At 55.1% G+C, this 20,369-nt stretch overlaps 1 protein-coding gene across 6 annotated transcripts in view; it reads left to right on the top strand.

Annotated features, from left to right (window-relative positions):
• PLEKHG3 (pleckstrin homology and RhoGEF domain containing G3) overlaps nt 1-19,895 on the top strand; it is a 75,447-nt gene extending 55,552 nt beyond the window's left edge. For 4 of the 6 annotated variants that reach the window (XM_023232310.3, XM_023232327.3, XM_023232319.3 and 1 more), the window contains 17 exons: nt 3,322-3,711; nt 4,735-4,832; nt 5,949-6,018; nt 6,350-6,396; nt 6,507-6,657; nt 6,746-6,877; nt 7,071-7,253; nt 7,421-7,513; nt 7,801-7,887; nt 8,117-8,150; nt 8,493-8,591; nt 12,436-12,474; nt 12,924-12,943; nt 13,429-13,698; nt 14,299-14,412; nt 16,590-18,009; nt 18,534-19,895. In XM_023232310.3, coding sequence (XP_023088078.1) covers nt 3,322-3,711; nt 4,735-4,832; nt 5,949-6,018; nt 6,350-6,396; nt 6,507-6,657; nt 6,746-6,877; nt 7,071-7,253; nt 7,421-7,513; nt 7,801-7,887; nt 8,117-8,150; nt 8,493-8,591; nt 12,436-12,474; nt 12,924-12,943; nt 13,429-13,698; nt 14,299-14,412; nt 16,590-18,009; nt 18,534-19,255 — 3,969 coding nt within the window. In that variant the 3' untranslated portion in view covers nt 19,256-19,895. The remainder of the gene's footprint in view (nt 1-3,321; nt 3,712-4,734; nt 4,833-5,948; nt 6,019-6,349; nt 6,397-6,506; nt 6,658-6,745; nt 6,878-7,070; nt 7,254-7,420; nt 7,514-7,800; nt 7,888-8,116; nt 8,151-8,492; nt 8,592-12,435; nt 12,475-12,923; nt 12,944-13,428; nt 13,699-14,298; nt 14,413-16,589; nt 18,010-18,533) is intronic. The other 2 variants (XM_023232347.3, XM_023232354.3) reach the window with 1 other exon arrangement.
• The last annotated feature ends 474 nt before the right edge of the window (nt 19,896-20,369 follow it).

Genomic DNA, 20,369 nt, shown 5'->3' with positions numbered 1-20,369 from the left:
TCACCATCAAACGGTGCCTCCTGACAGTCTGCACTGGTGTCCTGCTTTGTACTCAGTGCCTCATTTGTTCTTCAGCCCTCCCTTTCTTGGGCTCTTGGTTCCTATCCAGCAAGTCCTCCTGCCCAGGAGAGACAGCCTGGTGATTGTGGGTTTCCTGATCACTACAGGGCTTCTCTCATCATCCAAGAAATGTATAGTCCAATCCTGGTGACCTTATGCTTTCTTCCTTTTCCTTTCTGCTTACCCATGACCTGCGATCCTTTGACTGGGGATCTGTATTTTTACCATGTTGTTCCAGCCAGAGAGTGAATGGCCAAAGGTCACATAGTAGCAGGTCCAAAAACTGCCCTAAGGAATTTTGACTAAGTCCTTCCGAGTGTCGTGTCATAAGCCCCAATCCTTCAGGTCTTCATATGTCCCCTGCAGCTTATGCTGAAGCAAAGCCATGGCAGCCAGGGCTGTGACCAGTCCTTTGCTTGTGGCCCTGGCTGGTGTGTAGTCCGTTAGGGAGGCAGTGGGCAGGAGAGCATAAACTCTGGAGCTTCAGTGCCTGAGTTCAAGTCCAGGCTCTACCACTTACTACTTCTGTGGCCTCAGTGCCTGCATGTATAAAATAAGGGTAGTCATAGAACCCTCTGGAGTTGTTGCAAGGGGTTAGTCACTTTAATATGTACATAGCGCTTAGAGCATTTTAGCAGTTGGCTGTTATGCTTTGTTTTAGCCTTAGGAGGATTTGGGCCACAGGTACTATTTTCAGAATATGAGCTTAGTTTGCAGACAGGTAGCCTATGATCAATCAGAAAACTTCTCCAAGTAGAAAAGCCCTATTAGTTTCTGGGTTTGAAGTGTGCTTATGTTGCTATCCTCTTGTAGTGGAGTCCCCAAAGAGGGACCCTCAGAAGGTCCCTTTTGGAGACAGATCTCCCTAACTGTGTGTGTGTGTTGGGGTAGGGGTGGGACTGTGAGTAATCTTTTGCTTAAGGCTGTGAACCGGGCTGGCTGTGAAATCCATCTGGGAGTGGGGCTGTTTCCATTTAGCTTCCCCAGAGAAGCTGACTGACCCTAGATGTGACCTGGGAAAGGTCTTAGGCCATAAATCCCTGCCCCTTTGTTCCCTGCGGGGATGGTGGTGGGTGGGTGGGTGGGGTGCCTGACTGCAGTGCGCTTTGAAGGACATCAGTGTGCCACAGGGCTGGGGGTTAAGGGCTGGGGCGGAGCTTGGGTTTTTGTCTGTCAGTGCTGGAATGATGTGGTGTTGCCCTGCCTGCTGGTTCTGTAAAAGACATAGCTGAGGTATTGTAAAGGCCCTAATGAGGAGGGAGGAAAAAGCAGCAGCCCTACAATTCCCAGGGGACTCTCCTCTGAGCTGCTCAAAGAGCTTTACCAAAATGATCCTGCTAATTAGCTCTCCTGGCATTGCATTGCACCGTGGAGGGGAGCACTGGGCTGCCACTGAGTCCCCATCTGCAAGTCGAGAGGCTCATACAGAGCACCTTGGAGGTGACCCTCTCCAGTGAGACACAGTGACAAAGTGCCGTGCTCCAGAGCGTCCCGGCCAGGTTAGCGGCGGGTGGTAAGTAGGTCTTGAGGCGCTTGATCTGTACCTCAGTAAAAGCATCAATTTGTTCACCATTGTTGTTCATTTGTTAAATTGGCCCTTAAGATCCCTGCTCTTTAGTAACTAATGGTGTATGGCAGAGGGTCTCAAACTAGTCACACTTTATCAGGCGAGTGCTACAATGGGAGAAACCTGGAAAGGTAGTAAGAGAACACAGAAAGAGTTCCCTAGATTTGGGGGATATTGGAAGGTTCCTGGAAGGGGCAGTTTCTAATCGGAGACCTAAAGATTGGATGTAAATTACATAGGTTGGGGGATGGTACCGTGTGGAGTGGATGGAGAAGAGAGAATGCTGAAGCAGAGAGAACATTTGCAAAAGCCTGAGACCCAGAGGTGTTGGTTTACAGGTTGAGGCAGAGGCACAGAAAACCACGGGCCAGTGCCAAGGGTTCCCAGAGTAACGGCAGCTTCTAGATTCTTCTCCTTGTAGCTCAAGGAGCCTCTGCCCTTTGGTCATGTCTGTGGTCTAGTCGCTTCTGAGCCCTAGAGCCAGGGGTAGAAGACCCGGGTCAGTAGGGGTGAGAGGGATGCCCAGGAACTTACTGTTTTCCTGTGAAATAGCAATGAAATGTGTACTCTGGAAAGTGGCATTGGTGAGCTCTGGCGTGGGCATGGGTGTTGCATGGGTGTCCCTGTCCTTCTCGAAGGCTACAGCCTGAAGTCTGGCCACTCCACCCTTCTTTCCCCCGGCTGCTTCAGGTGGGCCTGCCTCTGAGCCACACCATCTGCTTAGGGAATAAAGTCCACCTGAGGCTGTGTTTGCCTCGCCTGGGTGCAGTTTTCTGCTTTCTCTGCTGCCCCCCCCCTCAGCTGTGCCAAGGGCAGCTTACAGAGACTCACTGATGGCTCAGCCCTGGGGAATTTCCTGGGGCCTGGATGAGTCAGAGGCAGCCTGTACTAGGTGCTGGGGTGGGGCTGCGGAGTGGGGGGATAATGCTGGCTCAGCCAGTGAGTATCCAGAAAGTTTCAGGTTCGTGGTGAAGCCGCCGGTGCCCCTGAGGTTTTGCAATCCTAGGGAGAATATTATCCCTGGTATGTGTCTTAACACTGTAAGAAGCAGATCTTTGCCCATCCCTGTACAGCGACCCCAGCACAGGCTACATACAGGTGGGCAGTTGGGAAGTTCCTCTTGAGAATTGCCATTATCATCACTATATTGATGGCGTGTGGAGCACGTACCCTGTGCCAGGCATCATGCTCAGAGCTTTACGAACAGCAGGTGGCGTCATCTGGGAGGACAAGCCATGGGGTAGGCTGTATCTATCCTCATTTTACAGGTGAGGAGCTGAGGCTCTGAGGGACTAAGTACTGTGCCCCAGCAGTGGAGCTGGGCTATGAATTCCTCAGAGGGTACCTGGACCACTGTGCTGGCAGGTGGACTTGGGCATCCTCATCAATGCTCATAGAGTCTGAGAGCAGGGCCTTTCTTGGGATTCAGTTTTGTTTTGTTAATTGTGTTAAATGTAAACACACATAACATAAAATTGACCATCTTCACTATTTTAAGTGTACAGTTCATTCATATCATTGTGCAACCATCATCACCATCTATCCACAGAACCTTTTCATCTTCTAAAACTGAACTCTGGACCCACTAAACAATACCTTCCCACCCCGCTTGCCGTCACCCCTGGCAGCTATCCCTCTGTTCTGTTTCTGTGGACATTCAGAGGTTGACCCTTCATCTGTCTGTCTTGCTGCAGAATCTCCCTGGGGTGCCCTCCCTAGGCAGCAATGCCAGGATGCCCGTGTCCACCTCCCTCCACCAGGACGGCAGCCAGGAACGGCCGGTGAGCCTGACCTCTACCACCTCCTCGTCGGGCTCCTCCCGTGACAGTCGCAGTGCCATGGAGGAGCCCAGTGGCTCCGAGGCTCCCGCTGAGAATGGGGCAGGCTCCCCAAGAGACCGGCATCTCCCCAATAGCAACAACAACTCCAGCAGCTGGTTGAACGTGAAGGGGCCCCTCTCCCCATTCAACAGCCGGGCGGCGGCAGGGCCTGTGCACCACAAGCTCAGCTACCTGGGCCGAGTAGTGCGGGAGATCGTGGAGACGGAGCGCATGTACGTGCAGGACCTGCGCAGCATCGTGGAGGTGCGTGCTGGGGGCCCTGTGGCACAGCGTTCTAGCGGAAGCCTGTTTCACCCTGGGAGAGAAGCTCTCGAAAGACCTGCTTCCCATAAAGTAGTTGGAGGACTGGGGTCTCCCACCCTGGCTGACTGCATGGTGAAAGCTGTTGACCCCTCAGGCTTCCTTAGGACCTTGGGCCGGATCAGTAGCTTGGGCTGGCAGGAGTGAGCATCATTGACAGGGAGGATGGGTCCCCAGCCTGCCTGGGAAGATGGCTCTAGAGAGCCTGTGCCACAGAGACCAAGTGCAGTGAAGACATGGGCTCTGGGCCTGGCCCCACGCATCCCCTGCCCTGTTGTTGCCTGGCTGTGTGGAGCCTCAGGTTCCTCCTCTGTAAGAGGAAGCCACACCTACCTTGCAGGGCTACTGTGGGTGAAGGACATGGAAGGGCAGCTGTGTGGCTGCCACTGAGGAAGCCCTCTGCTCCGCTGGCTCGGGGTGTGGATTAGTTTCCTAGGGCTGCCGTAACAAACGACCACACACTGAGTGGCTTAAAACAGCAAATGTATTCTCACTCAGTTCAGGAGGCCAGAAGTCCAAAATCAAGGCATTGGCCGGGTCGGCTCCCTCCAGAGCCTCTGAGTGAGTAGTTCTGTGCCTGTCATCCAGCTTCCTGGGTCCTGGCAGTCTTTGACATCATTGGCCTGGGAATGCCGCTCAGTACCTTCCCATCACCACCTTCTTTGTGTCTCTCTGTGTCCTCCCTCTCCTCTTATAAGGACAGCAGCCACTGGATTTCGGGCCTACCCTAAATCCTATCTGAAGGCATTTTGAGATCCTTAACTAATGGCATCCACAGAGACCTTATTTCCAAATAAAGTCACATTCGGGGTTCCAAGTGGACGTGAATTTTGGGGTGGGCACTGTCTCACAGTAGGCAGTGTCTCTGAAGTGGTGTCCCAGCAGGGCCTAAACGAGGTGTGGCTAGGGAAGGTCGTGGGCAGGGTTGTGCTGGGGGCCAGGTTCTGACCATCTCCCTCCACGCAGGACTACCTCTTGAAGATCATCGACACGCCCGGGCTGCTGAAGCCAGAACAGGTCAGCGCCCTCTTTGGGAACATAGAAAACATCTACGCACTGAACAGGTGTGTGAATGGGCCTGACACCATGTTCTGCCTGCGAGGCCCACCTCGGGACCTAGGGAGGAACCCTGGATGTCCCTGGACTCATGGGCCTGTGACATGTGGGCCTGGAGCCTGATCTCTGAGGACAGGGAAGGGTGTTCCATCTCTGTGCCCTGGGCTGATGTGCTTTCTCTCAAGGGCAGACAGGGAGGTAATTTGAGGGTATGTGCGTGTTGGGTCCAGCCTGGGCCGGCACCCCTCACGGGGCTGCTGGGCCCTTCCTTGCACACTGCTTCTTTTCCCTGTGGGTGGCTTCTCCGTCCTTCTCATCTTCATTTTCCACTCGCACATCTCTTAATTTCTTATCCTCCTTCCCACTGACTCCAAGGGCTCCCTGGAGATGATCTGACCTATTAGTGGATTGCACAACCCAGGCAAGACAGATGTGAGAGGCCAAACAAGGCCTGGCCAGGGGCTATGTCAGGGCAAAGGGCGTGGGTCTGCTGCCTGGGACCACAGACTCCCCAGGGAAAGTGCGCTGCTCTGGAGGGTCAGAGCTTGAGGGAACAGCGGTGCTAGGACAGGAAGAATCGTATCCCAGGCCCCTCAAGATGGGCAGTAAGCTGGAGAAGTCTGGGAGGGCAGGGTACAGGGAAGACTTAGACCAATGGTGAGGGGTTGGGAAAAGAGGAGCACAGAGGGAGGAGGCAGGGAGCAGTGTTTCTAGGGGTGCCAGGACTCACCTGTCTCTCCCCATGTCCCACATCCTGGGCCCCCGGCTCCTTTGCTAGTTCCCATTCTCTCTCCTTCGCCCTTTAATCCTCTGCTTTTGTGTGTTTAACTCCTGCCTGCAGAGGAGCTGTGTCCCCTCCTGAGGTGGGTACGAGGGTCCCCTCTTCCTCTCCCGCTTGCTGAGCCTGTAGGTCTCCCTGACTTCCTGCTTTGTGGCTGCTTTGTGCTGGATACTTTCTGTGGTTGCTGCCTGGGGCAGGGCTCCCTCTGAGGCTAGAAGCCCCAGCTCTTTAGCATAACAATAGGGCTGGCTGTCAGTCAGGGTTCGGGAGGTTGGGGAGGGGGCAGTGAAGGGCATTGTCCTCTGACTGCAGAGGGTACAGTGGCTGCTTTCCCCTCACCCAGCCAGCTCCTCAGAGACCTGGACAGCTGCAATAGTGACCCCGTGGCTGTGGCCAGCTGTTTTGTGGAAAGGGTAAGAAGGGCTGGGCCCTTGCCCCTGTCCTACCTTGCTGAGAGCTCAGAGAGACAAGAACTCTGCCAGCATAAGAGGAAATCTGGGTCCCGGGGATCCCTTTCCAGGGAAAGTGCTGGGTGCTCTGTCTTGAATGAGAAGGGCGTTCTGGGGGGAGCCAGGGCTGCTGGGTAGATGGGATGTCCTTGACAAATAGGTATAAAGATGGCTCTGTAGGCACTTGGGAACAGGGGACAGAGTATGCTCTGGGGGCCCGGGGCCTATCTGGTACCACCATCTTTACAGTCAAATGGGAATCTCCCTGAAATCACTATTTTTGATCTCTTCTTAGAGCCAAGAGTTTGATATCTACACCCAGTATTGCAACAATTACCCCAAGTGAGTAATTGGGGTGAGAGGGAAGGCAGAGCCATCTGGTGAGTCCAGAGTCCCCCGCCTCCTCATCCAGGCCTTCCCCAGGCGGTGACTGGCCCTTCTCCCACTCTCAGCTCCGTGGCCGCCCTGACGGAATGCATGAGGGACAAGCAGCAGGCCAAGTTCTTTCGGGACCGGCAGGAGCTGCTGCAGCACTCACTGCCCCTGGGCTCCTACCTGCTGAAGCCGGTCCAGCGCATCCTCAAGTACCACCTGCTGCTGCAGGTAGCCCCTTGGTCCTCCCAGGCACCTGGGGCCTGGGGAGGGCAGGGCCTTCGAGTCAGGGGTACCAAAGCCTCTATCTTCTGTGCAGGAAATTGCCAAGCATTTTGATGAAGAAGAGGATGGCTTTGAGGTGGTGGAGGATGCCATTGACACCATGACCTGTGTGGCCTGGTACATCAATGACATGAAAAGGAGGCATGAGCATGCAGTCCGACTCCAGGTGCTCGGGGGGGCTGGGAGGCTGGGGGAGGGGCAGGGCTGGGTGGGCCATGCTTCGGCTGGGAAGAAGGACTGTGGCCACCCTGCTGGGATGAGCTGGGTGGTGGCATTGGGGGAGCCTTTGTGGCAGGGTTTGCAGAGCCTCCTAAGGCCCCAGTGGCCTGACTGTAGGGGTTGGGGCCCCTCTGCTGCAGGAGATTCAGTCACTCCTCATCAACTGGAAGGGGCCCGACCTGACCACCTACGGGGAGCTTGTCCTGGAGGGCACGTTCCGCGTGCATCGCGTGCGCAATGAAAGGACCTTTTTCCTCTTTGACAAAACACTGCTTATCACCAAGAAGCGGGGCGATCACTTTGTCTACAAGGGCAACATCCCGGTAACCAGGCCCTGCCCCATCTCCGCCGTCTTCTCTCCTTCCCAAAGGATCTGGGCTCCCCTCCTTATCTGCTTCTTGGGGCTCCAGCACCACCCTTCTGAGATCACCCTCCCTGCTTCCCCAGGCTGTCAACCTTGTGCTTTACTGTCCTTTCCCTCTGCCCCTAGTGCTCCTCCCTGATGCTGATCGAAAGCACCAGAGACTCCCTGTGCTTCACTGTCACCCACTACAAGCACAGCAAGCAGCAGCACAGCATCCAGGTGAGGGCCGGTGGGGCTCAGGGGCTAGGGAACAAGATGCCCAGGGGACACCTGCGTGGGACTCCTGGCTCCTCTGCCCACCTAGCTGCCCCAGGACCCAGTGTCTCCACCTGTAAGGCAGGGATCGTTGCAGGCACTTCTTAGGGTCAAAGTGAGGAGTCAGGTTAACCTCACAGAGGCCCCAGCATGGTCCCACTTTTTCTCTCTGGGCGGAAGCACTGTCCATGCTGGACAGCTTCAGGCCTGTAATGATAACCCCTGGGTCCCTTTCCCTTGGGTCCTCCCAGGCCAAGACAGTGGAGGAGAAACGGAACTGGACTCACCACATCAAGAGGCTCATCCTAGAGAACCACCATGCCACCATTCCCCAGAAGGTGAGTTCCCCCAGCTCTTGACTGGGGGCAGGGAGAATGTGCTCCTCTGAGCCAGCTCTACAAGGTCCATTGGGGACTCACCTTCTGGATTTGGGCTCCACTGGACAGTGGATGTCAGTACAGCAGATGCCCCGGGCCTTGGTGCCACACTGTGGGGTGTCCTCATACAGCAACAGGGGAGGCTGGCACATGGTAAGGTAATAACCAGGTGCGTTTCCTTCCCCGTCAGGCCAAGGAAGCCATCTTGGAAATGGATTCCTATTGTAAGTGTGCTCTTTTCTGCCTGTTTTGTCCCTACCCATGGACATTGCTAGGTCAGGCTGCATCCTGGGGAAGCTTTCCCTGATAATTTTATTCTAGGAGCAGGGAGGACGGGGGCCTCCTGTTAAGGGCTGGGAGGCGAACTATATGATTAAGGATGCTCTCCTGCTGAGCGGTGGGACTCTCAGTGCCTGAAGCTCCCAGCTGGAAGAAGGAGGGAGCTCTGGAGGCTCCTGGCCCTGGAGTTGGGTGGGTATAGAGGTCTGGCTGGGTATGGACAGGGTCTAGGGTAGGCCAAGGCCAACTGGAAACCAAAAGCTTGACCGTCTCTCTCCTGGATGCAGATCCCAATCGGTACCGCTACAGCCCAGAGCGGCTGAAGAAGGCTTGGTCCTCCCAGGATGAGGTGTCTACTCATGTGCGCCAGGGGCGCCGGCAGTCTGGTAAGAGAAGGACTGTGGAGGCAGGAAGCCTCTCCCTCACACCCTTTCCCAGGCTGGGGACCGTCTGCGGCAGTGTCCAGGGCTGTGTCTCTCACCTCTGCGGAAACCCTGGGAAAGGCTTGAGCGGGGCTGGACGTACACCTGGGGCTCATCCTTCCCCTGTGCTGGTGCTACCTACACCACGTGCCTCTGGGCCCTCGTTGCCTACCAGTTCTGGGCAGCCCAGCTTTTTCTTACTTTCTTCTTTCCTTTTTTTTTTTGTTAGAGATGGACTCTTGCTCTGTCGCCCAGGCTGGAGTGCAGTGGTTCGATCTTAGCTCACTGCAACCTCTGCCTCCTGGGTTCAAGTGATTTTCCTGCCTCAGCTTCCCAAGTAGCTGGGACTACAAGGGTGTACCACCATGCCCAGCTAATTTTTGTATTTTTTAGTAGAGATGGGGTTTCACTATATGTTGACCAGGCTAGTTTCGAACTCTTGGCCTCAGGTGATCCACCCTTCTCGGCCTCCCAAAGTACTGGGATTATAGGTGTGAGCCACTGCACCTGTCCAGCCTACCTTTTCTAAGGCCCTAGGAATACTTGCTCACTTGGGTCTTGGCACCCCTTTTTAGCCCCCTGCCTCCTTTGCGTCTTGGGAATACCAACACCAAGTCATTCAGGAGTAACACTCGGACATTGCAGATGGCCCCAGCCCAGTCCTGGAACAACCCGAGCAAAAGCAGGACCCGGGGAAAACGAGTTCAGTGGCACCAAACCCAGACAGGAAATATTTACTTTGAGTCTCGGGAAAAAGTTCCATTTTCCTCTCCTGAGTTTTCTTCCATTCCTGGACTTCTAGGGTGTTCTTGGATTATTGGAATGAATCGTCCATTTGAAAAGAGAAAAACCTTGCTTTTATTCTTAACTCTGTGGTGATGAGTGTGTGTATTTTCTACATTGGTTTTTTTGTTGCTACTTAGTGCGAGGCCCAAGGACAGCTCTGGCTTAAGCCAGGTGTCTGCCAAACATATACTCAAGGTGGGAGTTGGGGTGAGAATTGTCTAAGACCCCGGGAGAGAAGGATTCTAAAGTGACTCAGAGCAGCGTCCTGGCTTGGGTCCACAAGTGTGTTGGGTTTTCACTGGTGATGACCTGTGGGTCCCCTGAATGTGTGTGTGGATTGACGTGGGCGTTAGCCTTCTGAAGGTGGAGCAGTGGCTTATAGAAGGCTTTTGTGGTTTTATATTGTTGGTATTGCTCTGGGTGGATCTTGGGCCCTAGGCCACCTTGCTATGGTTGCAAAAGTTTTATAATTTTTATAGTTAAAAGCTCCAAATGGAGGTGTTGCTTTCTTCTCTCTAGCTCTCTTTATTTCCTTTCCTTTTCTTCTCCTGTAATTCTCTTCTTGTCCTCCTCAATTTAGTGTGCCTTAAAATTTGAAGCTTCTAGCACATTGATGTGTTCAGCAAGTGATAATGGTGGTGGTCGTGATAGTAGCTGCATCCTAATGTTAGCACCAAAACTTTAGCTATGGATGTACAACTCTTTGAATATACTTAAAGCCATTGAATTGTACACTCTAGGTGAATTGTATGTGAATTATATTTCAGTAAAGCTGTTATAAGAAAACCCCCAAACTTTAGCTGTCCAAGGCACTCAGAAAATGAGCCATTTTAAAGAGCTGAAGTTTCCACATGGCTGAGATTTTTAGCCTGTAAATACTAAGAGTCAGAGTTTTTCAAAAAATATTTTTAAAATGTTTTAACTGTTATGAAATTCCCTCGCTCCCTCCCTCCCTTCCTTCTTGCTCTGTTGTCCAGGCTGGAGTGCAGTGGCACCATCTCTACTCACTGCAACCTCTGCCTCCTGGGTTCAAGTGATTCTCCTACGTAGCTGGGATTACAGGCATGCGCCACCATGCCTAGCTAATTATTTTTTTGTATTTTTAGTAGAAACAGGGTTTCATCATGTTGGTTAGGCTGGTCTCGAACTCCTGACCTCAGGTGATCCACCCACCTCAGCCTCCCAGAGTGCTGGGATTACAGGTGTGAGCCACCCCACCCGACCAAAATAGACATCTTTCTAAAGCATGCTTTGTACTCTTGAACCTTTTAAAACAGAAGGTGCTGCCTGCCGTTGAACCTTTCCTTTTCTGGAGTTAATGCTACAGCATCACTTAGGGTGTGTGAACTACCAGTTGCTTGAGGGGCCCCAGAGGCTATGGGTTGCCATAGAGACAGCCTGCGATTGGCGTGTCGTGCCCCTCTTCACGGTTCTTCTGTAACACTGAAGTGTCTGTTTTCATTGGTCTAAGCATGTTTGTCTGTAGTAGCCCTTCTTCCCCTCTGTCTGTTAGAAAGCGATCGATCAGGCCAGGCATTGTGGCTCACTCCTGTAATCCTAGCACCTTGGGAGGCCGAGGTGGGAGGATCACTTGAGGCCAGGAGTTCAAGACCAACCTAGACAACATAGTGAGGCCTCGTCTCTACAAAATTAAAAAATTAGCTAGGCACGGTCGTGTTCACCTATGGTCCTAGCTACTCTGAAGGCTGAGGTGGGAGGATCACTTGAGCCTGGAAGGCAGAGGTTGCAATGAATGGATATCATGCCCCTGTACCCATCCTGGGTGACAGACGAGACCTTATTGCAAGAAAAAAAAAGAAAAAGAAATCAATCTATTGAACTTGTGGGAACTGTAGACCACAAAAAGATCAGGAAAGTCACTGGGGAGGGACTTGGGCCACATCCAGACACTTTACTGCCTGGGCTCAGCCGTCCACTCTGACTTCCTTGAGGTCTTTTCTGCTTCTGCTTCCCACTCAGTGAGCTGAGCTGAGCCGACAAGTATATTCTGTGGATAATTAAGGTTTATTGTTTAAAGTATATGTCACTTATTAAATATTCTTGATAAGTTTTAAAATGAAAGAATAGAACATTTTCTACTTTTCACTTTAAAAACAATTAGGCATTTACTTACATTGATACAGATAGTGTATGTACATTGTGTGTGTCAACAGAAAAGAGGTTCTTCAGTAGGCCTGCCTGCTGAGGAACAGCAAGATACCTTGGTAGACTTTCCTTCTGACTTCAAGTGTGTAGCAAATTGTGGCAATCCCTAGGCCTTCCACTTACCGCCACCTAGGCAAGGATATGGATAGGCGAAGGCCGAGGCGCTGTAGAACTGGACCTTGAGACAAGGTCCTCTTATTCCCACCCTCCAGTCTCAGGTGTGTCCCCAAAAAGGTGACGACACCATCGGCCTAATGGATGTGTTTTGTATCCTGTCCCCAGAGCCTGGTCACTCTCCGTACAGCCGGGCAACTCTCCCCAGCGGGCAGCGAGGCTTCATGATGCCAGGCCTTAAGGGCCGTAGAAAGTCGGGTGTGACCTCTGCTTTCCGGCTGGGGTGCTGTGAAGGGCTTGGCGGTGGGGGTAGCTGATGCGCTGATATGCTCATTGCCAGGGAGGCAAGGGGCTTGAGGTGGAGCCAGGGGCCTCCAGAGATGTTGCTAGTTGGTCTGAAGGGGGCAGCATGGAACTCAGTCCCCTCCCTATGGCTTCTGCACGAGGGCCCTGGGCCAGGTGTGCTAATGCATTGCATTATGGGTAGTACTGCTCCAGCAGGGCTGGCAGCCACAGCGGGGGTCCTGGAGATGGATGGGCCTGCCTCCCTGTCCGTAGGTGCAAGGGGCTTGGCGACACTGTGGAAGGCAGCCTCCCTGGGGCCTATGACTGCGGGGGGGGGGGGGGCAAGCCAGAGTGGACTTTGAGCTGGTGATGGGCTGGTGGCATTGTGAGCTTGGGACCCAGCCAGGCACAGCAGTTTCCTGGCCCGCGCTGACTCTGCCCATGCTTTCCTCCTCAGAGCCAACCAAACACCTGCTCAGGCAACTCAACGAGAAAGGTGAGTGTGTGAGGCGGCCAGCTATTCCCAGTGAGGCGGGGAGGAGGGGAAGCAGCCGACAACCTAGGAGTTGACCTGAGGGTGGGGGGTTGTCAGAATAGTGTAGAAGGGTCTCTGCCTCTGTTCCCCCCTGGAAGAGGGCCTCGCCCCTGGCTGGCTGAGGAGAGGGGCTGGAGCTCTCCCCCATGCACAGGCCTCACGCCCTTTTCTCTGGAAACAATGAGAACCGAGCAACAGGCACAGACCTGCGCTGCTCTGTGGCCCCTGGGCCCCTGCTCTGTCAGTCATTCTTTTGAAAGCACAGGAGACTAGGTGAGGGTTCTGGGAGTAGGAGCCCCCGGTGAGGCCTTCCCCAGGGGGCTGTCCAGAGGTCTTTCTCCTGCTTACTGATCTCTTCCCCTCCCCTGCTCCTCGCCGGTGTGTTGGGGACCCGGTGGTGATGTCCGCAGCCCGAGCAGCAGGAATGAAGGTAAAGGCCAGTGGGAGGAGGGGACTGGCTGACAGAGGAGGGTGGGACTGCCCAGGTCAGCCCTGGCCCCTTCAGCCCTCATTGTCTTCATTCACTCAGCAAATGCCTACTAAGCACCCACTGTGTACCAGGCTGTGTGGCATAGGGCCACAGAGATGAATAAGACATGGGCCTTGCCCTGGGGGCCCTTTTGCACCCTCTTCCTAGAACAGCACCCCGCTGGGGGCCTGCCCAGCATGGACCTGCTCAGATTTCCCTCTCTCTAGGGTGGACAAGTAGGCAAGGCCTCTTTGGGTTCTGAATTTTGACCAGGTCACAGCCTTTCCACCATGAGAACACCCGCCCCTCCCTGGACCCCAGTGGAGACCTGAGTTGGGCATCTAGGTGTGGCTTTCTGTGGGAAGCCTCCCCACCCACAGCTGCCTGCAGGAGGACAGGAGGTTGCCCAAGAGGCTGGTCACGAGGGGGTCTTGTGCTCTGAACAGCATGCAGGCAGCGCTGGCACCCTCCTGGACTTTGGGCAGCCCTCTCGTACTCGGGGCCTGCAGCCAGAGGCTGAAGGGGCTGCCCAGGAGGAGGAAGAGGAAGAGGAGGAGGTGGTGGAGGAGGAGGAGGAGGAGGAAGAGCAGGCCTTTCAGGTCTCTCTGGAGGACCTGACAGGGCATGAAGGCAACGAGAAAGGGGCTGGGCCGAAGCCCCCAGGCTCAGAGGAGGAGGAGGAGGAGCAGGAGGAGAGCCTGGCAGTGGCGGAGCAGGTAGCTGACTTTGCCAGCTCCCTGCTGGCCGCCCTCCACTGCTGGCACTATCGGGCCAACGCTTTACTTTTCTCCCGGGGCGCTATGGTGAGGTGTCTCTTCGATCTCCCCTCCTCCTTGCATGCTCCCTGGGATGTGCATGCCCACCCAAGGGCCCCCTCTGCTGCCCTCCCCCCCCCTCCCTGCCCTAGTTTTACTCCTCCCCTCAGCACTTAACACCCTCGCTCGCTGTCACACCCTGGTGAGCCCCTGGCATGCTCTGTTCCAGTACTGGGCACTTATCATAATGCCCAGCAAGCATGACAAGTGGGGTGGGGCGGTGGGGGCAGGGAGAAGCTAGCACACAGTGGGGCTGGAATGGTCAAGTCCACTTTGTCTGGACGGAAAGGTGGGCTGAGGTTTTCTGAAGCTGCATGCCTGACAAGGCTTTCTGCAGCCCTAGGCCTGGCATTCAGGTTGGCTCTGGAATGGTTCAGGCCCAAGACTGGCTGTCAGCTCAGCCCAGCCCCTTGGGGCGTGGGAGGCGCTGCCTGTGTTGGAATGTAGAAGGGATCAGCTTCCAGTTGTCTTGGAGTTGATGACTGACCTCTACCTCTGCAGGGAAAGGGGCGCAGGGAGTCTGAAGGCTCCAGGAGCAGCAGAAGGCCCAGTGGTCGGTCTCCAACCAGTGCTGAGAAGCGCATGAGCTTCGAGTCCGTTTCTTCCCTGCCAGAGGTGAGCGACCAGCAGGTAGGATGGGGATAGCAGGAAGAACTTGGAGTCCAGATTTCCAAGTCTGCAAATAGGGCTTTCAGGCATAGGCTCTCCCACTGGGCCCGTGGGAACAGAGATTCTCCACCTCCCAGGACTCTCAGCCCTGCATGAAGTCTGTTTGGCCCAGAGTGTATGGTTTGGTAAGCAGACCACCCCTCTGTATGAATTAGAAAAAGACTCCCCTTTGGGCAGATGCAGTCCCATGTCAAGGGCACACAGCCAGTGGAAATGAACCAGGTATTAGGCTCCCTTGGTTAAGGCCACCTTGTATGGGTTATAAGACCCTGTCCCTGCCAGCATGCCAGACATTGAAATCACACCTGTGGTCACCTGGGCAAAGGGTAGGGAACTGAGATCTGTTGGACACGTCCTCTGTAACTGATGTGCTATTTCTTCCTTCTCTTCCCCACAGCAGCTCTAGAAGGAAAAGGGCTCTGAGTGGTTGATGGCGTGCCTACCACTGAGCAGCTCCTGAGGGGCGGGGCTGAGATCAGACCTGGGGCTGGGACTCAGAGGCCCACTCTCCTCCTCCTGCTGCCCTATACTGTCTGTGGGTTGTGGGAAGCAGCGTCCTTTACTTTCCCAAAGTTATAAGGGAAAGATCATGAGCTACGGCCTGGACCCATGTTGGACCCCACAGCCAGGACTAAGAAGCCTGGATGATACTGGATAGGAATGTAGCATGATGTCTTAGCTTGAGCTGCTATAACAAAATCCCTTACTGCTGCCTGGGTGGCTTAGTTATTGCTCAGTTTTGGAGGCTGGAAATTCTAAGGTCAAGATGCCAGCAGACTCTGGTGAGGGCTCGCCCTCTGCTTCGTAGATGGTGGCTTCTTGCTGTGTCCTCATATGGCAAAGGGTCAAGGAAGCTCTCTTGAGCCTGTTTTGTAAGGGATCTGACCCCATTCATGAGGGTGGAGTCCTCGTGACCTAATTTCCCAAAGGCCCCACCTCTCATTCCCATCACACTGGGTGTTAGCCTCCACCTGGCAATTTTAGGGATACGCAGACATTCAGACCAGAGCAAATGGGGGTGTCCAGTACTAATACAATGAGAACCATGCATTAAAACATTTAAAAGAAGCAGATGAAATTAATTTTAGTAGTATATTTTATTTAACCCAAAGTGTGCAGAGTATTATTCTAACATGTAATCAACATAAAAAGTTACTGATATGTTTTATCCCTTTTTTCTATACAGAGTCTTTGCAATCTGATGTGTATTTTACCCCAAGAGCAGGTTTCCACTGGGCCTGACCCCATTTCGCGTGCTCGGAAAGCCACAGTGACCGTGGCTCCCATGTTGAACAGTGCAGGTCTAGATCCTGGGTGCTCTACAGATTCCGGACTAGAACAGAAGGAATTAGGTCCGAGCTTAGAATTTAGTGTTTGCTCTTATCTCTCTAACGACTGCTCTGGAAAGCTGCATACATCAGCAGTTCTGTGGTTCAAATTACCGTCAAGGTGGTCAAGAGGGAATTCTCACGTTTGCTTTCTTCCTTGCCCATTTCCTGGGCATAGGCAGTTGTGCTAGGCCCACAGGTGCTGGGAGGAGCCACATTCCTGGTCCTCACCCTCTTGATGGGATTCCAGCATGTGGCTGTGTTGCTCTGTAGACCCTCATCTACATGGGAGGCCCCGTCCCCTGAGGAAAATGAAATGGCCTCTCATGTTGCATGGGTCTGGGTTTGAACCCTAGAACCTCCTAGTGAGGAGCCTCTAGGGCTTTGGCGAGCTGCCTCACCATCAGCCATGCTGGTTCCATGATGCTGTGAGAACCAGCCCCTGGGAACCCGGGGCCATGGCCTACCCACTGTTGTGTATTCCCACCTCGTCCCTGTAGTTCCCAGGCTGGCTGCCATCAAGGTGTCGCCATCCGGCACCTCTGCATTCTTAGTGTTTTCCTTGGTTTTGAGGACATGGGCCCAGCACCCCCACTGTAGGGTGACTAAAGGACACAGTCATGTTCCTCTAAGGACCCATTACCCTACTCCTAAGTTGTGCTCATTCTGATTGCCTTGGGTCCTAAACTGCAGGTCCCTGTCATTGGGCCTTGAGCAGGCCATGCTGTTGCCTTGTTCCCCAGGTCCCATGAAGGAGGCTTTTTACTCATGTGAGCCTTTTCTGCTATGTTTCAGGTTGAGCCGGACCCTGAGGCTGGGAGTGAGCAAGAGGTATTTGCTGCTGTGGAAGGGCCCAGTGCCGAGGAGATGCCCTCAGACACAGAACCTCCAGAAGTCCCGGAGACACCGCTTGATGCCCACCAGGGGCTTCTGGGGATGGACCCCCCGGGTGACATGGTGGGCTTCGTGGCGGCTGAGAGCACTGAGGACCTTAAGGCCCTGAGCAGTGAGGAGGAAGAAGAAATGGGGGGTGCCGCCCAGGAGCCTGAAAGCCTTCTGCCACCCTCCGTGCTGGACCAGGCCAGTGTCATTGCGGAGCGGTTTGTCAGCAGCTTCTCTCGGCGGAGCAGCGTGGCACAGGAGGACGGCAAGTCCAGTGGCTTTGGGAGCCCACGGCTGGTCAGCCGGAGCAGCAGCGTGCTCAGCCTGGAGGGCAGTGAGAAGGGCCTGGCGCGGCGTGGCAGTGCCACAGACTCCCTCAGCTGTCAGCTCTCCCCAGAAGTGGACATCAGTGTGGGGGGGGCCACAGAGGACAGCCCTTCTGTCAATGGGATGGAGTCCCCAAGCCCAGGCTGCCCAGTGGAGCCCGACTGGTCTCCCTGCAAGAAGAAGGAATCAGCGCTGTCCACCCGAGACCGGCTGTTGCTAGACAAGATTAAGAGCTATTATGAAAATGCAGAACACCACGATGCGGGCTTCAGCGTCCGTCGCCGGGAGAGCCTCTCCTACATCCCCAAAGGACTGGTAAGAAACTCCGTCTCCAGGTTCAACAGCCTTCCTCGGCCAGACCCAGAGCCAGTACCTCCAGTGGGGCGCAAGAGACAGGTGGGCTCCCGGCCGACTTCGTGGGCCCTGTTTGAGCTCCCAGGACCAAGCCAGGCAGGCAAAGGGGACCCACCTCCCCTCTCAGATGCTGAGTTCCGCCCATCCTCAGAAATTGTGAAGATCTGGGAGGGAATGGAGTCTTCTGGGGGGAGCCCTGGGAAGGGGCCCGGCCAGGGCCAGGCCAATGGCTTTGACCTGCATGAGCCACTCTTTATCCTGGAGGAGCATGAGCTGGGAGCCATCACGGAGGAGTCAGCCACTGCCTCCCCGGAAAGTTCCTCTCCCACTGAGGGGCGTAGCCCAGCCCACCTGGCCCGGGAGCTGAAAGAGCTGGTGAAGGAGCTGAGCAGCAGTACCCAGGGGGAGCTGGTGGTCCCACTGCACCCCCGCATCGTGCAGCTCTCCCACGTAATGGACAGCCACGTGAGCGAGCGTGTCAAGAACAAGGTCTACCAGCTGGCCCGCCAGTACAGCCTCCGAATCAAGAGCAACAAGCCAGTGATGGCCAGGCCACCACTGCAGTGGGAAAAGGCGGCCCCTGAGAGGAACGGGAAGAGCCCTGCTGTGCCCTGTCTACAGGAAGAGGCTGGAGAGCCATTAGGTGGCAAAGGTATGACAGGAGCGGCAAGTGGGCCCTTCCCCAAGTGTAGGGACTGAAGAGCCAATAAGGAGCCACTTGGCTCCTTGGGGAAAGTGACCTCTAAGGAGGCTCTACCAAAGGGAGAAGCTAGACCCTGGGCACCAAGGGCACAGGGTGAGCCCTGGCAGCCAGTCCAGTGCTCTGAGGCCAAACTTGCTCTCCTGGTTAAGCCCTTTTGATGCCCCCTGCTCCAGCCCTTCCCATCCAGCAGAGACTTCTGGAGGAAGCATGGCCCCAGGCCCCTCCTTTAGCAGGATGGGAGCAGAAGCTCTCCCCTCTTCCTTTGACACCTGACCCCTTTCCACTGCCTTGTCTTCATTCTTCCCATGGCCCTTCATGAAAGGGGCTGTGGATGGTAAATGAGATTTCTCCCGTCACACCCAAAACCCCAACAACCAGCCTTTCCTGGAAAGTGAGTTGGAGCCTGCTCAGAGACCCCCTTGCAGCTCTGCCCTCCTGCCCCGTGCTTCAGGCAGCTTGCTCTCTCCTCACAGGTAAGAGGAAGCCAGTGCTGTCTCTCTTCGACTACGAGCAGCTGAAGGCCCAGGAGCACAGCCCTCCCAAGCCCTCCTCGGCTAGGGAGACATCGCCACAGCGTTTCTCCTTCAACTCGTCTGCTGTCAGCCAGAGGACCACCTCGCCTGGGGGCCGGCTCTCTGCCCGGAGCCCCCGCAGCCCCACGGAGACCTTCAGCTGGCCTGACGTCCGAGAGCTCTGCTCCAAGTACGCCTCCCGCGATGAGGCACGCCGAGCAGCGGGTGGCAGGCCCCGTGGCCCACCCGTCAACAGGAGCCACTCGGTGCCGGAGAACATGGTGGAGCCGCCTCTGTCGGGCAGGGTGGGCCGCTGCCGCAGCCTGAGCACCAAGAGGGGCCGGGGAGGCGGAGAGGCTGCCCGATCCCCTGGGCCTCTGCCCCAGAGCAAGCAGGACGGAGGCGAGACCCTGTATGTCACTGCAGACCTCACCCTCGAGGACAACCGGCGAGTGATTGTCATGGAGAAGGGACCCCTTCCCGGCCCCACCGCGGGGCTAGAGGAGAGCGGTGGTCAGGGACCAAGCTCGCCGGTGGCCCTGCTGGGGCAGGGCCAGGACTTCCAGCAGTCTGCAGAGTGTCGGCTGAAGGAAGAGGGTCCCAGGGACCCGGCAGACCCGAGCCAGCAGGGTAGAGTGAGAAACCTCAGAGAGAAGTTCCAGGCCTTGAACTCTGTTGGTTGATGCTGACTCCTGGGGGAGGGAGGAGTCATGACGGAGGTGGGGGAAGAATCTGGGCATCCTTCCCCTCAAGCCTAGGCTCATGGAGCCCCTGCCCAGGGCCCTCCGGCGGGCGGAAAGTCCGTCCCCTCTGCCCTTCGGGAAGGATGCCCCCGTGTGCAGGGATCTTCTGCCTGTGCCATCCACTGGGGCTCGAGACAACTTCCCACTCACCTGTGAGGCCGCTGTGACTGCTTCCCTTGTAAATAGTTCTTTTCTGGTAAGAAGCCAAATACTGAAGCTCACCTTTTCCCAGAGAGCAAGCTCTGCTCAGGCCTCCAGCGTTGGCTGGCCACGGCCACAGCCAGACCGAGGAGCCCACCCCCAGCGAGACTCAGGCAGTGGCCTGGAGAGGCTTTACTCTGTAACTGTGGCTTTTCTTAGGGTCCAGGCAGGAATGAAGCCGATAATTTATTGCTTTCCATTCCATGGTATGATGTGCGCGTGCGTGAGTGTGTGGCCTCTGTTTTTTCCCCTCCTGTCAAGAATGAAGTGGATGCAGTTCAGGTACTTTTGAGGGTTGTTGCGCTGACCCTGTGGTTGTTGCTGATGTACACACATTTCATTATTTGCCAATGGTGCAATAACCACTGCTGACCAACCCCTATGTGTGAACTCCTTCCTGGGCCTGGCTGGGGTAGGGAAGGTTATTCGTGGGCCAGGGATGTCTTAGGGAGATGGAGACATGGAGGTGGTTCCTTCCACACTCATTGGTCACCTGCGCTCATGAAACATAAGGCACCTGGGTACTGGTAGGGGAGGTGGGGCAGGAGGATGTGAGATTGGGAGCTTGCTGTCTGCTGCCTACACTCCCATGGGCTTCTCTGTCAAGCAGCAGCCTGCTGTCCTATCTAGGGTAGGGGGTCCCGCATGCCAGCCTTTTGCTCTTTTCCCCAAGGGCCGGAGCTAGACTTAAAAAAGGGAAGTGGTTGGCCGGGCGCGGTGGCTCAAGCCTGTAATCCCAGCACTTTGGGAGGCTGAGACAGGCGGATCACGAAGTCAGGAGATCGAGACCATCCTGGCTAACCCGGTGAAACCCGGTCTCTACTAAAAAATACAAAAAAAAAAAAAAAAAAAA

Source organism: Piliocolobus tephrosceles, chromosome 6, assembly GCF_002776525.5.
Source record: "Piliocolobus tephrosceles isolate RC106 chromosome 6, ASM277652v3, whole genome shotgun sequence".
NCBI lineage: Eukaryota > Metazoa > Chordata > Mammalia > Primates > Cercopithecidae > Piliocolobus > Piliocolobus tephrosceles.
The sequence above is the reverse complement of the archived record's forward strand: the minus strand, read 5'-3'. Positions and strand labels throughout refer to the sequence as shown.